General features: G+C 40.5%; 1 protein-coding gene across 5 annotated transcripts in view; it reads left to right on the top strand.

Moving 5' to 3' along the window:
• ACSL6 (acyl-CoA synthetase long chain family member 6) overlaps positions 1-17431 on the top strand; it is a 44775-nt gene extending 27344 nt beyond the window's left edge. For 2 of the 5 annotated variants that reach the window (XM_030229148.2, XM_050979777.1), the window contains exons 11-21: positions 628-705; positions 3311-3445; positions 4531-4665; positions 6380-6475; positions 7277-7349; positions 7753-7841; positions 8398-8514; positions 8753-8896; positions 9612-9713; positions 10697-10768; positions 12802-17431. In XM_030229148.2, coding sequence (XP_030085008.1) covers positions 628-705; positions 3311-3445; positions 4531-4665; positions 6380-6475; positions 7277-7349; positions 7753-7841; positions 8398-8514; positions 8753-8896; positions 9612-9713; positions 10697-10768; positions 12802-12942 — 1182 coding nt within the window. In that variant the 3' untranslated portion in view covers positions 12943-17431. Of the gene's footprint in view, positions 1-627; positions 841-3310; positions 3446-4530; positions 4666-6379; positions 6476-7276; positions 7350-7752; positions 7842-8397; positions 8515-8752; positions 8897-9611; positions 9714-10696; positions 10769-12801 lie in introns of all 5 variants that reach the window. The other 3 variants (XM_030229149.2, XM_050979776.1, XM_050979775.1) reach the window with 2 other exon arrangements.
• The last annotated feature ends 205 nt before the right edge of the window (positions 17432-17636 follow it).

The following is a 17636-nucleotide window of genomic DNA, read 5'->3' on the forward strand; positions in this document are numbered from 1 at the left end:
AACAGAAGTAATTAGTTTTTGAAGCCTAAGATTAAATCATTAGTTTTACAACACATTGATTCAAACCAATGATTAACCTAGGAAAAGAAAAAAAATGGCTAATTTTGACTCTAGTACCGCTGTGATTTTTGAATGGGCTGTATGCAATGTGGGAAAGTGCTGCTCCTGCAGAGCCCTGCTGGCATCCAGGGGGTCCTGCAGGTTGGCACCGGGATCCTGGGGGCTCCTGCAGGTTTGCACCAGGATCCTGCTGCCTGCGCACAGCTGAGAGCACAGATCAGGGTCTCGGCACCTCCTGGTAGAAAGCAGTGAATAAAAATGGGATTCTCCATCAGGGTGAGCCTCCATTCCCAGCGAGAGCTGCGTGGGTACAATCTGCCTTCTGCCCAGGAGAGCCCTCTGCATTGCCCTGTGTGTACATCTCTGTGCTCTTTACTCCTCCTGCTAACAGAGCTCCATGATGCTGTGGCTTTAACGCTTCCCTGTGTCCGCCGTTCCCTCCTCTCTTGACAATCTTTACCCTTTTGCTCCTCTGGTGCCATTTTTCTTTTTATTATTTTATGACTTTCTTGTTGTCTTCCTGTCAGTGTTTCTTTCCTTTCTGTCTCCCATGCCCTCCACCTGCAGAAAGTGATCTTTCCGAGACAGGACGATGTGCTCATCTCCTTCCTGCCTCTGGCTCACATGTTTGAAAGAGTTATACAGGTAAGAAACCTGCCTGAACTGACGAGGCCTCGTGGGGCTCCTTGTGTTTTCTTCCAGAGTCAGTGGTCTCCTACTTGTGAGGATGTACACATTTCCTATTTGCCTTTAGCACACATGTTTGAGAGAATGGTACAGGTAAGGTCATGGTGTCAGTGGAAATCGTCTTTTTTCCACGCCAACAACAAAAAAATTAAATAAAATGAATAAAGTACTAAATAACCAGCCATATCTTGTAGCACTAAAAAGGCTTGTACTCCAGAAGTGCCATGTGCATAACACCAGAGCCGTGGTCTCAGTGACATGGCTGTGAGTCCTGAGTGAGGCCAGGAGAGTTTCCCAAGTTCTGCAGCTTACACCTGGCTCAGGGATTGAAAAACAGCCCTTTAACAATGAGCCAAACTCATGGCTCATTCAGCTCATAGCTACTGCTACCTGAGCAATTTGTGGGACAGATTTTCAAAGCACTCTAGGATGAGGTGTTATGAGAGTCAAGATAATTCCATGCCATTTTCTACATCACCTAAAATGATTTTTTTGCATAAATAACATGATCTAAAAAAAAAAACAAAAAAAAAAAAAAAACAACAACAACAAAAAACCCAGAAAAACCAACCTGGCAGACACTGAAAAAGAAGAAACTGAGATCATGGTGAGACACATGATCCTCCTGGTACGGCAGCACGTGGTGGTCATTCACTGGAGCCTGTGTCCCCTGGGAATTATGGCAGATTCAAGCTCTTGCCAGCCCACAGAACTGACTCCATGTCTCTTTGGGGGGAAAAAAATGGGTGATGACTTGTGCTGCAATTGGTGAGTTAGGCAAGTCAGGTGAGACAGCCACATCAGGTCTCCTGGCCTGAGAAGCTGCAAACTTAAAATAGATCCAGTATGTGAAGGTTGGATCTGGATCCAGTTGCAGCTCTGTACTTTCTCAGGGAGGCCAGTTTCAGGCTGAAAGCACACTTTCTGAGTCTGACAAGCATCTGAATATAAACCTCCCACTTCTTAGTAACATCTATGCCAGAAATAATATATTTTTCCCTGTTAAAACTCTCACAAATTGAAAGTAAAAACCATGAAAGATTTAGAGAATTAGAGCCCAGCCTTTCTCCACCTGCAAGGCAAGTTGGTCAGTGTGCCAGCACTGTTCAGGCAAACAAATAATTATTCTAAATTCATCTGATAGGTGGGAGAAAGAAATTAGAAACAATGAAAATGCTTTCAGTTCACAGGATGTTGCTGTACTGAAAGGCCTCCAAATGATGTCCAGGTTTATCCTCCCATCTGAAACAGCTTAATATAAAGATTTTTTCAAAAGGGCTAAAAAGTAATTTTCAAAAGGATTTTGAACAGCAAGCACTGCATCAATGTCCCTAGTTTTAGCCAACATTATTCATTCTTGTCATTTACAATTAAAATCATACAGATACATTCTTTAAAGCTAAAAACTTCTAGTTATTTTCAATTCCCAATGAGCACACTGGTTACTTTTTTTTTTTTTTAATTCATGTGCAGTGCAAAGCACAGATTCAGCAGTGTGATTTTCATTAAACCCACATCACATGTGTAAAATTCCTGTGGTTTCAGCTGATGGAGACAGTCTAACTGCCTGACAGAGCAGTGAGAGCAAATTGGTTAGTACTGCAGATTTTTAGGAGCTGCACAAAAGATGTAGATATCTCTTAAGGAATTTTCAACTTGTTTGTGGAAGACAAGCCCACAAAAGGGAGCTGAAGTTTTCAGTCTACTCAGGAAGGCTGAGCTCAGCTCTGGCATCACAGGCACTTGCTGAGGATACTTTCTCCTCCATGCACTGTAAAACCATGGGAGAAGTGCTGGTCTCCAAATGTTCTTCAGTGACAGAATGCCAGATTGACCCAGTCTGTGATGGCTCCTTGGCAGGGTTACTGGTTACCAGCTACCAGCTGGCTCATGGCCAGCAGCCCCTCTGCCCCATCTCCCATATTGAGCTCCATTCTGCTGATGAGGAAAACACCCTGCTTTGTTTTCAAGTACAAGGCTTCTGGATTTGTAGTTTCCATACAAGTCAAGCACCTTTCATGAAGTGGGCTTCTATTTCTGGGATACAGGATAGGCACTGTATTGCTAACGTAGTTTATATTGTTTTATTTAAACAAAACTAAAGTATTAACATCTAAAAATTGGCTGCTGCTCCGTGTTTTATGATGTTTCTTTCTTACTTTGCATTTCTGTATTGATGATAGATCCTCATTCTGTGAGCTGCTATGGGAGTGCTGGGCTTTAGGAAAGTTCTGATCCAGACTCTGGCCCTAACTGGGACTTCTCCATCCCCATATGCAGCGGGGAAGGGAAATCCCTTCTGAAAATTTTGATTCCTTGTTCTTCCAGAACAAGTGGTAAATTTGGTGGATGCTGAATTGCTTGTACTGAAAAATGCCCAGAACAGTTTGGATATTTATATTCAGCACAAAATTTATTGTTACTTTATTGTATTTCCAAAATCCCATTTTTGCCAGATCGCAGAGCAGAAATTCAGAAAAGGAGCTTCTGTGCTTGGGAGGAATGCTCTGCTTTGGGAATGGAAAGCCAAGGGGTTACATATGTTCCTCTTTCTCCCCATCAGTCTGTAGTGTACTGCCACGGAGGGCGAATTGGCTTCTTCCAAGGCGACATTCGCCTCCTGTCTGACGATATGAAGGCACTGCGGCCAACCATCTTCCCCGTCGTGCCACGGCTGCTGAACAGAATGTATGACAAGGTGAGCTGGAGTTGGATTTCACTCTTTTTGGAACAATGGAGTTTATCCCTTTACTACTCATGTGGGAAAATTCCCTTAGTCATGGAGATTTCTCAAGCAGATTAAACTATTTCTGTCTTGCTGCAGACATAGTCTCACCCTGTGTAATGGATACAGCTCCTTCAGTGTGAAAAGTCTGTATTATGACTTACACAAACTCCAGACACAGCTATCACCTATGAATATGAAATCCCTCTTTACTAGCCTCCTACCCTATTCTAAGATTACCAGAGACATTTCTGCATATACAGGATTTTTTTTCATCACAGAAACATCAGTCAAACCTGGCTGTACAAGGACTTTTTGTGCCCTTCATCCAGATTTGAAACTCAAATCTCTTGTTCTGGTGGCAACAACAGCTGGAAATCAGAAATTTCAAAAAGTCTTTGAGGATTTAGGCAGTGTAAACGTGACAGTGGTTTTTGCATTTAGAAATCTTTAAAACTAAGGTAAAAGTATTGCAGGGTATTCAAGACAGGCACGTCTGGTCATCATGTTAAATCTGTTTGACTAGCTGGGAATATTTATTCCTCAGAAGACTTATCTGCTAAAGACAAGCTTAAGTACAAGCTACTGATGTAATTTTTTCCAAAGGTCAGGGCTTCTGTGCTTTATTAAGGGACAGGCACTGGGGGTTTCTCATTTGTTAAGGTGGAATTTGTGCTGGTGCCTGATTAAGCTCAGGTAAATGCAGCCCCTGAGCCACCACCGATACCTGTTCATGATGCCCATTCCCTGTTGCTCAGGTTGCATGAACTTCACAGAACCCTATCACAGGAATGACATATTAAGAGCAGCCCTGTCAATCCAGTTGAAGCCTGCACCACCATCCTGTCTTTTCCCCCCAAAGGAACCACGTGTGCAATAGGGAATGGAGCGAAACACATCATTCCTTTTTCCCCACTAACAAACCCCAGTGTAGCCTTGTTTACCTGTGCTGCAAATGTAACTGTGCCCACCTGGCTGTGTGGGTGTCATGGGGAGAACAGGTGTTGATGTGCTCTCTATCCTCTGTGCACCTCATCTGCCATCCCATGCTCCTACAGATCTTCAGCCAGGCTGACACATCCCTCAAGCGCTGGATCCTGGAATTTGCGGCCAGACGGAAAAAGGCCGAAGTTCGAAACGGCATCATTAGAAACGACAGTTTGTGGGATAAACTTTTCTTTAATAAAATACAGGTAAGTGATTCAAGAAGTGAGTCTGAAGTCAAAGAACTCTTGTTTCTTCTAGCAATGACTGGTTTTCTGACAAGGCAGTTTCAGACAGTAGGAAAAATTTCTTCATGGATAGGGTTGTCAAGTATTGGAAACGCCTGCCCAGGGGAGTGATGGAAGTGTTAAAAAAGGGGGCGGATGTGGCACTTGAGGACATGGTTTAGTTGTGAAGATGGTGCTGTGTTGATGGTGGGAGTTGATGATCTTAGAGGTCTTTTCCAGCCTTAACAATTAAATGATTCTATGATTCCTTAAAGCCAGTGTATTCCGCTGGCCTGAAGATGAACTGTGGGCAGTCACTACCCACTAGGGAACAACAGACTGGAAAATGGAATAGAAGAAGGAAACTGAGCACAGTTTGTTTGTTTTAGTTTTTAAGCACCATGCATAATGTCAAAATTTCAATTCTCTCAGGGATAACTTTACAGAAGGAAATGGAGAAACACAAGGCAAAATAAGATGACATTTGCCACAACCCTCTTCAGCAGCACCAAGAAATCACTAATCTGTGGAATAGTGCCAAAAATTTTTTGCAGCTCTCAGACAGAAGGGACATAGAGGAGGAAAGGTATCAAGGAATGAAATTCAGGAAGGTGGTAATGGAAAGGAGTCACTGATCAAAAAGATGCTGCTCCAAAGTTTTCTGCAAAATCTCAACAAATGGGATTTGATTTAGGGTTGGGTTTCAGTTGGGCATATTCAAACCCGCTTTTCCTCCTAGGAAAAGAATAAGGTTGTAAAGAAAAATACACACATGAATCATGGTTTAGCAACCATGAAGAAAGAAATCAGAATGCCCTTCTGCTTCCCACACATCTCAGTAAAAAAAGAGAATAAATTGGCTTTAAACCAGGTTTTTTTGGGCTCTGTACTACTCCAGGAGGCTCTAATTACTTCATTTTTTTAATCGGATGACTTATCTGGAGACATGCCACTTTATTTTTAACTAAAGAAACTGACTGTACTTGTGGTCTGTGGATTAGTTGTCCTCAGTGTGCAAAGATAGCAGAGTTCACCCAGCCGGGAGCGAGCCAAGCTGCATATTGATGCAAGGGCTGGCGAGACGGGCAGACTCAGTCAGCAGTTGTTTTCTTTTGTGCTGGGTTTTCTTTTTTACTTCTAGAATAAAGAAAAGGAAATGAAGGGGGAGGAGAGAGAAGTGAAATAGGACACAGGAATTGATGTAATACCCTCCAGAAATATTTGAAGGTCATCTGCCTTAAAAAAGGGACAACATTATTTTAGAGGGCTTGGGAGGCAATTCATTAAAACCAGTGAGGTGTAAATAAGCAAAGAAGACTGGATGGGGAAGAGTCTGTTTTTCCCAGCAGTTCCCAGAGCCAGGTCTGCAGCCTGCCCAGGCACAGCAGTTGCAGGAGCCCAGGATGAGCAACTTGTCCTGCCAGGGACATGAGCACTCCTGTCTCTGTACACTGAATGGGGTTTTATCCCTCAGGAAAGCTTCAGAGCTAGTTCATATTTCCATACGTGGCCACACCACAGAACCACAGAATGGCTGGGTTGGAAGACTCCTTGAAGTTCATCTAATTCTGACTCCATGCCATGGGCAGGAAATCCTGCACATCTATCCTAGAGAGAGCATTTTTTGCAAGTTCATGGTTTTGCCATCTGCAGTAGCTTCTGATGCTTTCTTTTGTTTCCTCCTGCTACCAACCAGGCAAGTCTTGGGGGTTGTGTCCGTATGATAGTGACAGGCGCTGCCCCCGCGTCCCCGACTGTCCTGGGCTTCCTCCGCGCCGCCCTCGGATGCCAGGTGGGTTTGTGTGCCTGCTCAGGGATATTCATCCACTGCCAGCAAGAGAACACATGGTGTTTAAGAAAGGAGATGGGTTAGACCCTCAGAACTGCATTTAGGACAGCTGTACCAGGATGGATCGAACAGCAGGGCTTCAGGCAGCCACAAAGTCCTGGTACACCTGGGGCTCAGTGGGGTGGGAACAGCTCTGGGATGGCAGTAACAGGCAAGAGATGTTTTCACTTTGGGCATCTCCCATAAAAACCCCACAGGCTCATCCCGCCCACCTTTCAGCACCAAAATGAGTATATGCAATTAAATGTGCTCATCCAAGTGCTGGGAACTTCATTACATGAGTTTTATTCTACATATAAATGGAGAGAGCTAATCCTCAGACATCAGCCTAACCCACCTGAGATGTCCCTGCATTATTTCTCTGTGAGAGGATTCCCAGGGAACTGAAAGGTCTCATCTGAGAGCCTAAAATTAGTCCGGAAAAAAAAAAAGGGTGGGTTTTCAAAATGTCCCACAAAAATGCCCTTTTCCCACTAATAAGTTCCTTTCATAGTGTAGCATATGTCCTGAATCAAAGGCTAAGTGCTCAACTCATCATCTCCCTATTTTCAATGATATAGAGCCATGTAAATGGAATTTGTACACAGTAGAAGCCAGGAGCAGTGTCCCCATGGCAAATGGGCACCCACACATTGCAGCTGCAGCCTCAGCTCACAGGACTGTGCAACAGGGCAATGCTTGGGATTTCAGTTTGTAATAGCAAAATCTTTAAGCATCCATTAAAAATACCTGTCTCTTTGACAGGTTTATGAAGGCTATGGCCAAACAGAATGCACAGCTGGATGCACCTTTACAACTCCAGGTGACTGGACATCAGGTAATTATTTTCTTCCACCATTTGAAGAAATAAAATAAATGCACATTCCTTTAGGAGATTATGGACTGTAACATCAAGGCCAGTTTGGATGGGGCTTGGAGCAACCTGATCTAGTGGAAGGTGTTCCTGCCCACGGCAGGGGGTTGGAATGAGATGAGTTTTAAGGTCCCTTCCAACCTAAACCACTCTATGCTATTTCAGAATAGGTTTTATATCCAAAAAGGAGGTGTCGGTATTTAGTTTTAATAGTGCAAAACCTTAATTAAGGGAATTATTTCTGCACACAGACACAGCTCCTGCAAGAACATCCAGTGTATCTCTAACTATGCAAGTAACTAATGATAAAATGCTAATTATTGTTTATAGGAGAGATGACAAGTGACTTGATAACTTTGATTTCCAGGTCATGTAGGAGCCCCTTTGCCCTGTAACTTAATCAGATTGAAGGATGTGGAAGAACTGAATTATTTTGCTTCCAAAGGAGAAGGAGAGGTAGCAAATCACATTTTTATATCAAATTCTCACTAGTTAACACTGTATGAAGTAGTTTATAGAAGCATTTTACCTTTGTAGTGTGCATGGTTGCTGATGTGTTACATCGCGCAATCAGGAAAGGAAAATGGAAGTTTAACAATAGAACAACAAAGAATTAAAGAAAAAGGAGCTGTGGCAGTATTTCTAGTCTGATTCCTTGAACTGCTAAGACTGAATTAATTAGTTCAGCTAAGAGCTGAATTGCTATGATTTCTACATTGCTATAATCTCTACATTGCTGATTTCTATACTAGGCAAATATTAAACTTATTTCAATAACTTTATTTTTAACTGCAAATGGAATGCAAATCAACTTCAAACAAATCAGTTTTGCAAACCCTGCTTCATATTTCCATTAGCTTGAAAAAAATCCATAGTTAGTTTAATAACCTAATCTATTTTATTTTCATGAAGCACAGACATTAAAATATTTCTAATTTAGTGAGTTACTACTTAACTTGTATTTATAGTAGAATAAGAAAATAATTCATCATCACCCCTGGCTGTTTTGCAGATCTGTGTGAAAGGACCCAATGTGTTTAAAGGTTACTTGAAAGATGAAGAGAGGACAGCTGAGGCACTGGACCAGGAGGGCTGGCTTCACACAGGAGACATTGGAAAATGGTTACCTGTGCGTACTGGACACACTCAGAGTTCTTATGGCAATTGTATTATCCCAAGTAAATGTTCAAGGACTGGACTTAGGTCTCCAAGCAGCTCTATCTTTACAAAGGATTGAGTTTATATTTGGCAGAATAAGCATTTGAAAGCACAACAGGCAATTGAAGGCTCTGTTAAAGGCAGACTGCTTGCTGAGTTTCTGTGGTTAAGTAACTTCTCTGGGAATTCTCATTTCTTTCTCCTAACAGAATGGGACCCTTAAAATTATTGACCGGAAAAAGCACATTTTTAAACTTGCTCAGGGAGAATACATTGCACCGGAGAAGATAGAGAATATCTACATCCGCAGTGACCCTGTTGCTCAGATCTATGTCCATGGAGACAGCCTGCAGGTACAAACCAAGCTTTTAGAAAATCTTGCTTTACTCTTAGTAGTTAGAAGACAGAGCTGGGCTTGAAGGAAGGGAAAATGGGAGTGGATCATGCCACACTGTCTCCCTTGTGCTTTGGACAGCCAGGCAGGAACTGAACTGCTGGTATGACCCTGAGCAGCTTAGAGAATGCTGTGACCAAAGATCAAGCTTTTAAGTTGGCTTTGGTGTCACTCTTTGGGTCTCCAATGCTGTCCTTTGCCACCAAGCCTGTGGTAAGCCAAGAAAAGGCAAAGCCACTGCTGCCCCCGACACTGCCTGCCCATTCTGACCAATCCTGTTCTGTTAATTTGCACATTTATACACACACCTACAGCTTTTGAAGCCATGGCAATTCATCCTCTGCATACAAGGCTCACAAGCATGAGCCTTCCCTTGGTATCAGAGTTTGCCTGGGATTTGCAGGGCCATGTGAGTTATTAATGTTCAGGAGGAGAACAAACCAAACTGAGGGTATTAAAACTGCTGGTAATGCAGTCACAGACAGCCTTTTATCTGAGAAAAAGGCACAGACATCAGAATGTACTTCATGATGATATGTTAGCAAATTATTGACATAATTAAACAAGAAGTGGGAAACATGCAGAAATTCAGCTGACTTGTGTATTCACTTCAATGTAGAGCCTAGAATGTGGTTCAGCTTTCACCTGCAGCTCTCCTTTTCCTTTACCTACAGGCCTTCCTGGTGGGAATTGTGGTGCCCGATTCTGAAGTTATGCCAGGATGGGCAAAGAAAAGAGGGTTTGAAGGAACATATGCAGAACTCTGTAAAAATAAGGTTTGTATCTGCAGTACAGCCTTAGTAGAGACTTTTTTTTTTTTTCTGTAGCATTATGTGTGCACAATATTGTGTCTTGGAATGACAATTTCAGTGACAAGAATTATGTCCTCACTGAATATTCAGCAGGGTTGACCTGGATCCAGTGATATGTGTTGACTGGTGGTACCAACCTCTGCAAGCACTGGTGGGGTAGGGCAAGAGTTTCTCTTGCAGACAACAACAGTACAGCAGGAGGAGAGGTTGTGTTTGCTTAGATTTCTTAAATAAGACAACTAAACAAGATTTATCACTGGTCTTCTCTGTGGTGACCAGCAACAGGACCAGAGGGAAGGGCCTGAAGTTGTGCCAGAGGAGGTTTAGGTTGGATATTAGGAAAAGGATTTTCCCAGAGAGGGTGGCTGGGGGCTGGAACAGGCTTCCAAGGGGACTGGTCACACCATCAATTTTGACAGAGCTCAAGGAGCAATTGGATAACACTCAGGCCCATGGTATGTCTCTTGGGGCTGCTCTGTGCAGGGCTGGGAGTTGGATTCTGTGGTCCTTGTGGGTCTCTTCCAGCTCAGGGCATTCCATGATTCTATAAAAAGGACCTCAGTCTTAAACACATGCTCTTTAATACTGAGGAACTGCATTGGATCACATCACTAAATGCTGATGCCACTGAACCATTCCGCTGCTCTCTGTGGGCAGTGATTCTGCATTGAAGTCTGGCAGATGGCTGAAGGACTGTAAATTTAACAGCTATGTCACATTGCTGGTTTAAAACTAGAACCTTTCTTTTCATACCAAGGAGACACTTAACATCACCACACTTAAGTGTAATGCTTATACATTACAACAGAATTTTGCTCATTACATACTAACTGTTAGTAAGGCACTTAAACTTTGCTGAGAAACACTTTTTTTGGTGAACAGTGAGCATTTATTGCATGTAAGGTTGACTGTGGTAGCTCATGAGGAATTTCTGTGTTCTGATGCAGGAACTGCAGCAAGCGATAATGGAAGACATGGTACGGTTAGGGAAGGAGAGTGGGCTTCACTCCTTTGAGCAGGTAAAATACATCATTCAGTGTGTTCAGACAGGCCATTTGTCTGTATAGAAGAGGGATTTGTCAGCATTTATCATGTTACTACAAATCTTTGCTGCAGCTGTACGTGATGTTTTTGGAAAGAGTTTTATTCCTGGCAAGGTGTATTTATTCCTCTGGAAAAATGTATTTGCTGTGATTCTGCTTCCCACCCATGTTTGAAATTTGAATTAAATTTAGTGAAAGTTTTGGGTGCAGAGGTCAAAATCTTAATCAGGGACAGGGTTAATCTCCAGACTGACAACCAGAGGTCAAGATAAACATCTGTAGGAGTCTGACTCTTTTGCCACTGAAAGCTCTGTTAGAAATTGGGTCACTAATTACTACTCTTATACCTGACCTTGAAATGCTCCTGGTTTCTTTATCTTTAATCCGAGCACTAGTTCTTTCCTGCTTGTGTAAATATTTCTGCAATGGAGCTACAAACACTTCAGAAGGGGAGATCTGAAATCAACCATGTTCTACATAGCATTAAAAACACAGAAAAATTATCCACCCCATTTTAAAATGTCAAATGCTTATTTCTGTTGAAAAAACTGAACATCTTAATCATTACACATAATTAGCAAGGGCTTTTTTGCTTTTGTTTAGACTGTTTTTGGGTGATAATTCTAATGAGTAATTCACCATATTGGAGTAGAGCAGAGGCATCATTAAACATAACCCTATTATTCTTAATTTCTCAGTTACCTATGCAAATGAAATGGCAGCAAAAAGAAATTTATTTAAAAATAATTCAGTATAAAGCATAATTTTTAATGCACATAATTGTCTGTGCCAATAAGTCTTGTTTGCCTCTGCCATGGTCTTCACAGTATGAAATATCCTCAAGTAATTGATTCCATCAGCAGTTTACAATTAATAAAGTATAAAGTAAGGAGGAAAGCCTTGTCATCTTTCTAAAAATTGGAATAAAATAATAAGAGAATAGAATAAAAAATGATACCATTTTCAAAACAAAAGGGCTTCAAAACTTCATCTTTGTTGCAATATGTAATCTTAAAACCAAATTTTGAGCTATATACTGGGGCTAATATTCACATGGAATAGGATCCCCTGTTTATAGGAATCCTCTTTATCATCCCCATCCTTGTCTGCAGCTTGGATTTCTGTCTTGGGAATGCCAGGTGTGACTTCTATAACCATCAGCGTCCAGGACCTGAAAGCTAGTGCAGCAAACGGGGGAGCATTAATAGCGTGAACACTGATTTATGAAAGATTGCATGGGGGCAGGGCCTGGACCACGATGCTTGCAGGGAAAGATGAATCACATAGCTAAGGAATAGAAAATGGATTTGCGCCTTTATCACTGCAGCTCCCAGTCAAACAAACTGTAAAGCAGTCTGGATTGAGGAATCACAAAAGCAGCAGATGGCTGGGGAATTTTGTCTTTAATCAGTGGGCTCTGACCAGTCACGCAGCAGTTTTCTGCTTTCTCCCACACCAGCACGGGAAGGAAAAGCTCCCTCCCATCTGTGCTGCCAGGCTCCCCACTGTGCTCACAGCCACTGCCTCCAACAAGGGCAGCCTTGTGAAATGCCATTTTCACGGGCTAAAAAATTTGTATCACTTTAATTAGCTAAAGATGATCATCGTGTACATACTTTGTGCTTGAAAAGCTTCATGATAATTCTGCAATATCAGTTTTGATTGCTTTTACAGTGGGGTTAAATGAAAGTTTCCTAGCACAGCTCCCTGCCCTTGCCCTCTCCCCCACTGCCTTTCAGCTGTGTGAAACTGCAGTGATGATCTCACACTGTCCTTTGTGTGCTGCCTCGCTGTGCTCTGGCCTTGCTTTCATACAGAAAAGCAATTTATGTGCTCATTCTCTTGAAGAGCTCCCTTCTGTGGGCAGGGGATGGAAATCCTGGGGACTTAGCAGAAGAGTGCTCTGGGATTTGAGGCGCCACCAGAGGGAAGCACAGCAAAAAAAGTTAATGTTTATTCAGTGTGATGCCTGTAACCTTTGCTATAAATATATTCCTCTTTTAATTTAGGTCAAAGCCATTTATATTCACTCTGATATGTTCTCGGTGCAAAACGGTTTGTTGACACCAACATTAAAGGCTAAGAGACCAGAACTGAGAGATTACTTCAAAAAACAAATAGAAGAGCTATATTCAAGCATCTCCATCTGAAATCACGGGAAGAATCTTCTGAGTAATGGACTTCATAGCAATATTAGAATAATACTCAAAAACTACAGAGCCAGAATGACACTGCTGAAATGGATAAGCATCTGAATCTTACATTTGAGCCTTTCATTTTTCTAGGATTTCATCACTAACCATATTTTCCCTTCTTTTTGCCATCAGGTGTGATACAATTTCTTTTTTACTCTAGGTATACAGTAAGGTACTACTAAAAGTTATGCTAAATTGCCACAAAATATGCAGAAATTTCAATCTAAGACCAACTAAATTATGGAAGCATATCTTTTAAATAACTACAAAAATTTCTAGTTAAAATAGGGAAAATTTCAGGTATGTCTGTTGATATTTGATTGTATACAACCTAATACATTAGAAACTAAAATAATAAGTAATTCAATAATGTGGTCTACCTCAAATAATCAGTGACTGGTGGTGAAAGTAAAAGTCTATTTTCTCTGATTTGGAACTTCAAGCTGGATATTGGTTTATATAGTAAGTGATAGTTTTTATATTTTCAGGACATAAATGACATTGATTTGATTTGATTTAATCATCAATGACTTAACAACCAGAACAGAAATAGGAAGGAATTTCCCACTATTTGTACTTAATAGACCTATTAGTATATTACATCTAATGGATTCATGTTACCTGGAAATGACAAGAACAGGGTAGGAAGCAATAGCACAGAATTCCCTCTATTTCCTTTTCATCCAAACACAGTTTATCCATGGTATGCAGATTCTGCATTAGGGCTCCTTCAGTCCAGTGCACTCACGGACATCTGAACTGCCCAAACGGAGAAGGTTGCAAAAGCATCGCTGGCTCTGTGGTGGCTTTAGGTGGGAGTTCATGACAATCCACATGCTCCCAGTCCCTAATTTATTACTTCACATGCTGCTAATACTGCGTAGTCCAGCTGGACTAACTCCCTTCAGAAACAGCGCTAAAGAAATGGAGCACAAGGAAAAAGCTGTGATTCTGGATGGGGCTTAGCAAAATGAAAAGGTTTGGGAAAAGGCCAGCCTGAGATGCAGCAGTAGAGGGCATCCTTTATCTGGCCATGGAAGGGGAAGGAATACTGCCCCAAAAGACTCATGGGGGTGGGCTAAAGGCTGTGTTGGCCATTGCTGTGCAAGGTGTCATCGTATGGCAGAACAGTGGATGTGGTGGCAGAATGGCCTGTTATGGGAACATCTTTATGGTTAGACATCTGGAAGCATCAAATCCCATTGGCATCACCTCTAATGGCTTCTCTGGGATAACCAGCAAGTTGTCTGGATAAAACCTTACATTTCTGTGGTCATCAGAAAGGGTATAAGTCTCACAAGGAGTAGGAACAGACTCTAGAGCTTTCTCTTGGTACAAAGCACGGTAAAAGGCAAAGAGAAAACTGTTATGTCAAGTTGCTTGAATACTTGGACTGTTGATAGCTTCTTTCTGCTAAACAGGGTCCTAAATATCTGTGTCTTTTACTAGCTGATGTTTGTTGCACCAGTATATGCTAGCGTGGAGCTGTGCCTGCTAGATCTTTGCTAGGACAGTGGAAGCACACTTATTTTCTCTCTCTTATAGTGGAATCCACTGTAGACGTCTGAAGCTCAAAGTTTAAATTTTTAATCTAAACAGTATCTTATTTTCTCTCCAAACTTCTGTTGCATGCTTCCAAATAAAATAAATTGAATTAATAAGTTAGTGTTTTACGAAGACTGATTTATTGTAGTGATTTCAGAATAAAATGATACATAGGAAAGCGTATCAGTAACATAATGACTCAAAGATTGTGGCAGTTTGATTTATCAAATGTGCGTTTGTTTGAATCCCTTTATGCATCTGATTCCTCATTTGATTTCAGTGCAGTGACTCATTTCAGTCCAAAACAAATAAAGAAATATCTGAGATCTAATGGGATCATCATTTTTCAACGATGTATGCAGCAATAGCATCCCTGGGGAATTTGCCACGTCAATGGAGGATAGGGATTATTGCATAAAATCTGTCTCTTTAGGTCAAGTCATAAAGGATTTTTATCTTAGTGAAGTTGAGTTAATATCCTTTTTGTATCAGCCAAAAGACAGTTATTACATACACAACCTTCAAAGCAATAGAGAATTAAATTCAGTACAATTTCCTGTCGGTTTTAATGCAACTGTTTTAAAATAAAACCCTCAAAACCTAGTCATCTAAGAAAGTAGAGAAAAGCTATTTTTCACTGATTTTTTTTTTTTGCCATTTGAATTTTATATACTTTTCTCTTAAGGTGGTTTCAGGCTTTTTGAGACAACTAAACTCTGTATAAGTACAGAAGATTCCAATATGAGTTCATTTACAGCTTAGATGGCTGTTATTTTTACATATATGACCCTGAATAATATATCTATATTCTTCTTTTGGTATTTGATGCAAAATATCAGATGCACTAGAGCCAAATATATGAACACCAAAAGAATAAGAAAGAAAAAATGCAGAATTTGCCACACTTGGACAATGTAAAATCTGTGTTGGTTTTTGTCACACCATAAGTGGGAATGCTTTCAGAACTTGCGAAAAAATATATAAATAAACTAAAAGCTCTCTTTTATACTTGTGTAATCCGATTTTCCTCTGCAGGTCACTCTCTAGCCACAATCATAAGGATGTAAGAGGTTAGCACCTGAAAAAGAAACATGCATAAGGTATGAGCTAGGCTCAATCCTGCTTCTCTTCAAATTCCAGGCATATTTATTTTATATTGAGCTGTCTTAAACTGAAACACTTCTTGTGACCACCAAGGAAAAATCTCCAGGGCTGTCCAATAACCAGTTTAGTTTTGGTTTTGGGCTTTTATTTTCCCCTTAAGATAACTATTACAAAATTTGTTTCTATTATTCATCTTAAAAGGCAGCAGCTCTTTTTGCAGTCAGTTTTACAGTTGCAGCACTGCATAGTTAGTTCTTCCTGGGCCTGGTGCTATGCCTATGGAATCACTGGAAGAACGTCTTATATATAAAAAAACATAATAAAATACATTTTTCAGGAAGAGGCTCTTGCTTAGTTATATATTTTGTATGTTCTTTGCTTGATATATTGCACAGAGAAAAAAATCTGTTCTGCCAAAATGCACAAAGTGTGAGCAGAAACCAGACCAGAGTCTTTAACCCCATGTGGGCAGGGAATACATGGAATAATTCTGTCCTGAAAGGCACATTTGCAAGGTAAAATGCTTGATGCACGTCAGGTGAGACAGAGATGGGAGTTTTTAATTATAAAATACTGTTTTGCAATCTGTTAGTCAGTATCTGTCAGTACCAGTAAAGTCCAGTCTCATTGTTACCATGAATATAAAATTCTCATGTGTAACAAAATAATCTGACCTTAACCTCTGGAATGAAAAAAAATAATTTAGTTTTTTTTTTTTTTTTTTAGTTTTACATGTGTTGAAAGCACAAACTGCTGATTTATATGTAAATAAATGCTACAAGATGAATGTAAAATGGGAAAGAATATACTATTTTTGCATGGTAATAGGTGACTTAAAGACCTCTTGATGCCTTAGAAAAAAATTGGAAAATAATTTTATTTAAAGGCAATTCTATTGGCTTGCCTTTTGTATCTTTAGTTCACTTTGGTATTCTCTGGGGGGGAATAAGAATTAATCATTGTTTCTTCTTGGAATTGATGTTCTTCAGTATTTTACACATTTGGTGGATTCTACACCACCTTTGCGCCTGTGAAACAATGAAGCTTTTCAGAGAAAAAATCTGGATGCCTGTAGCCCAGAAGTGAAAAATTTTTAGATCCCTTGAATTCTTCCAAAGCAAACTGTTTTCTGAGGCATCTGGAGTCCCTTTAAGCCTTTCATTGCAGCTTTTTGTTATGTACTTTAGCAAAGTAAAAGCAGCCAGCAAATGAGGCATTTTGGTAAGTGTTGCCTATTGTATTTTCAACTGAAAGTGAAGGGGGGTAAAATTTAACATATACATTTGTGAAAAAAAATCCTAACTGTTATTAAAAATCTTTCAGTTTTGGTATAGCATGTATATCAAAGAATCATCTATGGAAACTTTTGTAAAGAACTAAATTCTCACCTTTCTCAAAACTGCCCATAAGATTTTCTCATGGACTGACATACAATAAAAGCTCTTTTATAAAATACGTTGTTCCTCCAGCACTTTGTCCTCACCATTGGTATGAAGTCATTTAGAATGTGTGGCTAAACTAAACATGTTGTAAAAATAAGAAATTATGTAAAATAAAATAATGACCAAAAGCATACTGGGACATGAGATTGATTTTAGCAATCTCCTATGAAAACTAATTGTTGCAAAGTTCTCTGAAGATGCAGCAGTCTTTCTGTAATGGTTTCAATTTTAATTTTAAATCAATAATAATGTAACTACATGTATATGCTTGTTTATTATGAATTGCAATTGGGAATGCATAGTATTTTTTCAGATTGTGTCTAAACCAATAAAGTTTCAAAGCATATGGGCTCTATTCCGCTTTTTGTGTGCACTTTATCTCCTTTCACCTGGAAATCCAGAAACGCCTGGAGTGCCCAGAGCCAGGTTGGATGGGGCTTGGAACATCCTGGTGTGGCAGAAAGCGTCCCTGCCCATGGCAAGGGGAACAGGAATATATCTGGGGTCCCTTTAACCCAAACCATTCTGATTCTATACGCTCTATTTTTTCAGGTAACG

Source organism: Serinus canaria, chromosome 13 (assembly GCF_022539315.1).
Source record: "Serinus canaria isolate serCan28SL12 chromosome 13, serCan2020, whole genome shotgun sequence".
NCBI lineage: Eukaryota > Metazoa > Chordata > Aves > Passeriformes > Fringillidae > Serinus > Serinus canaria.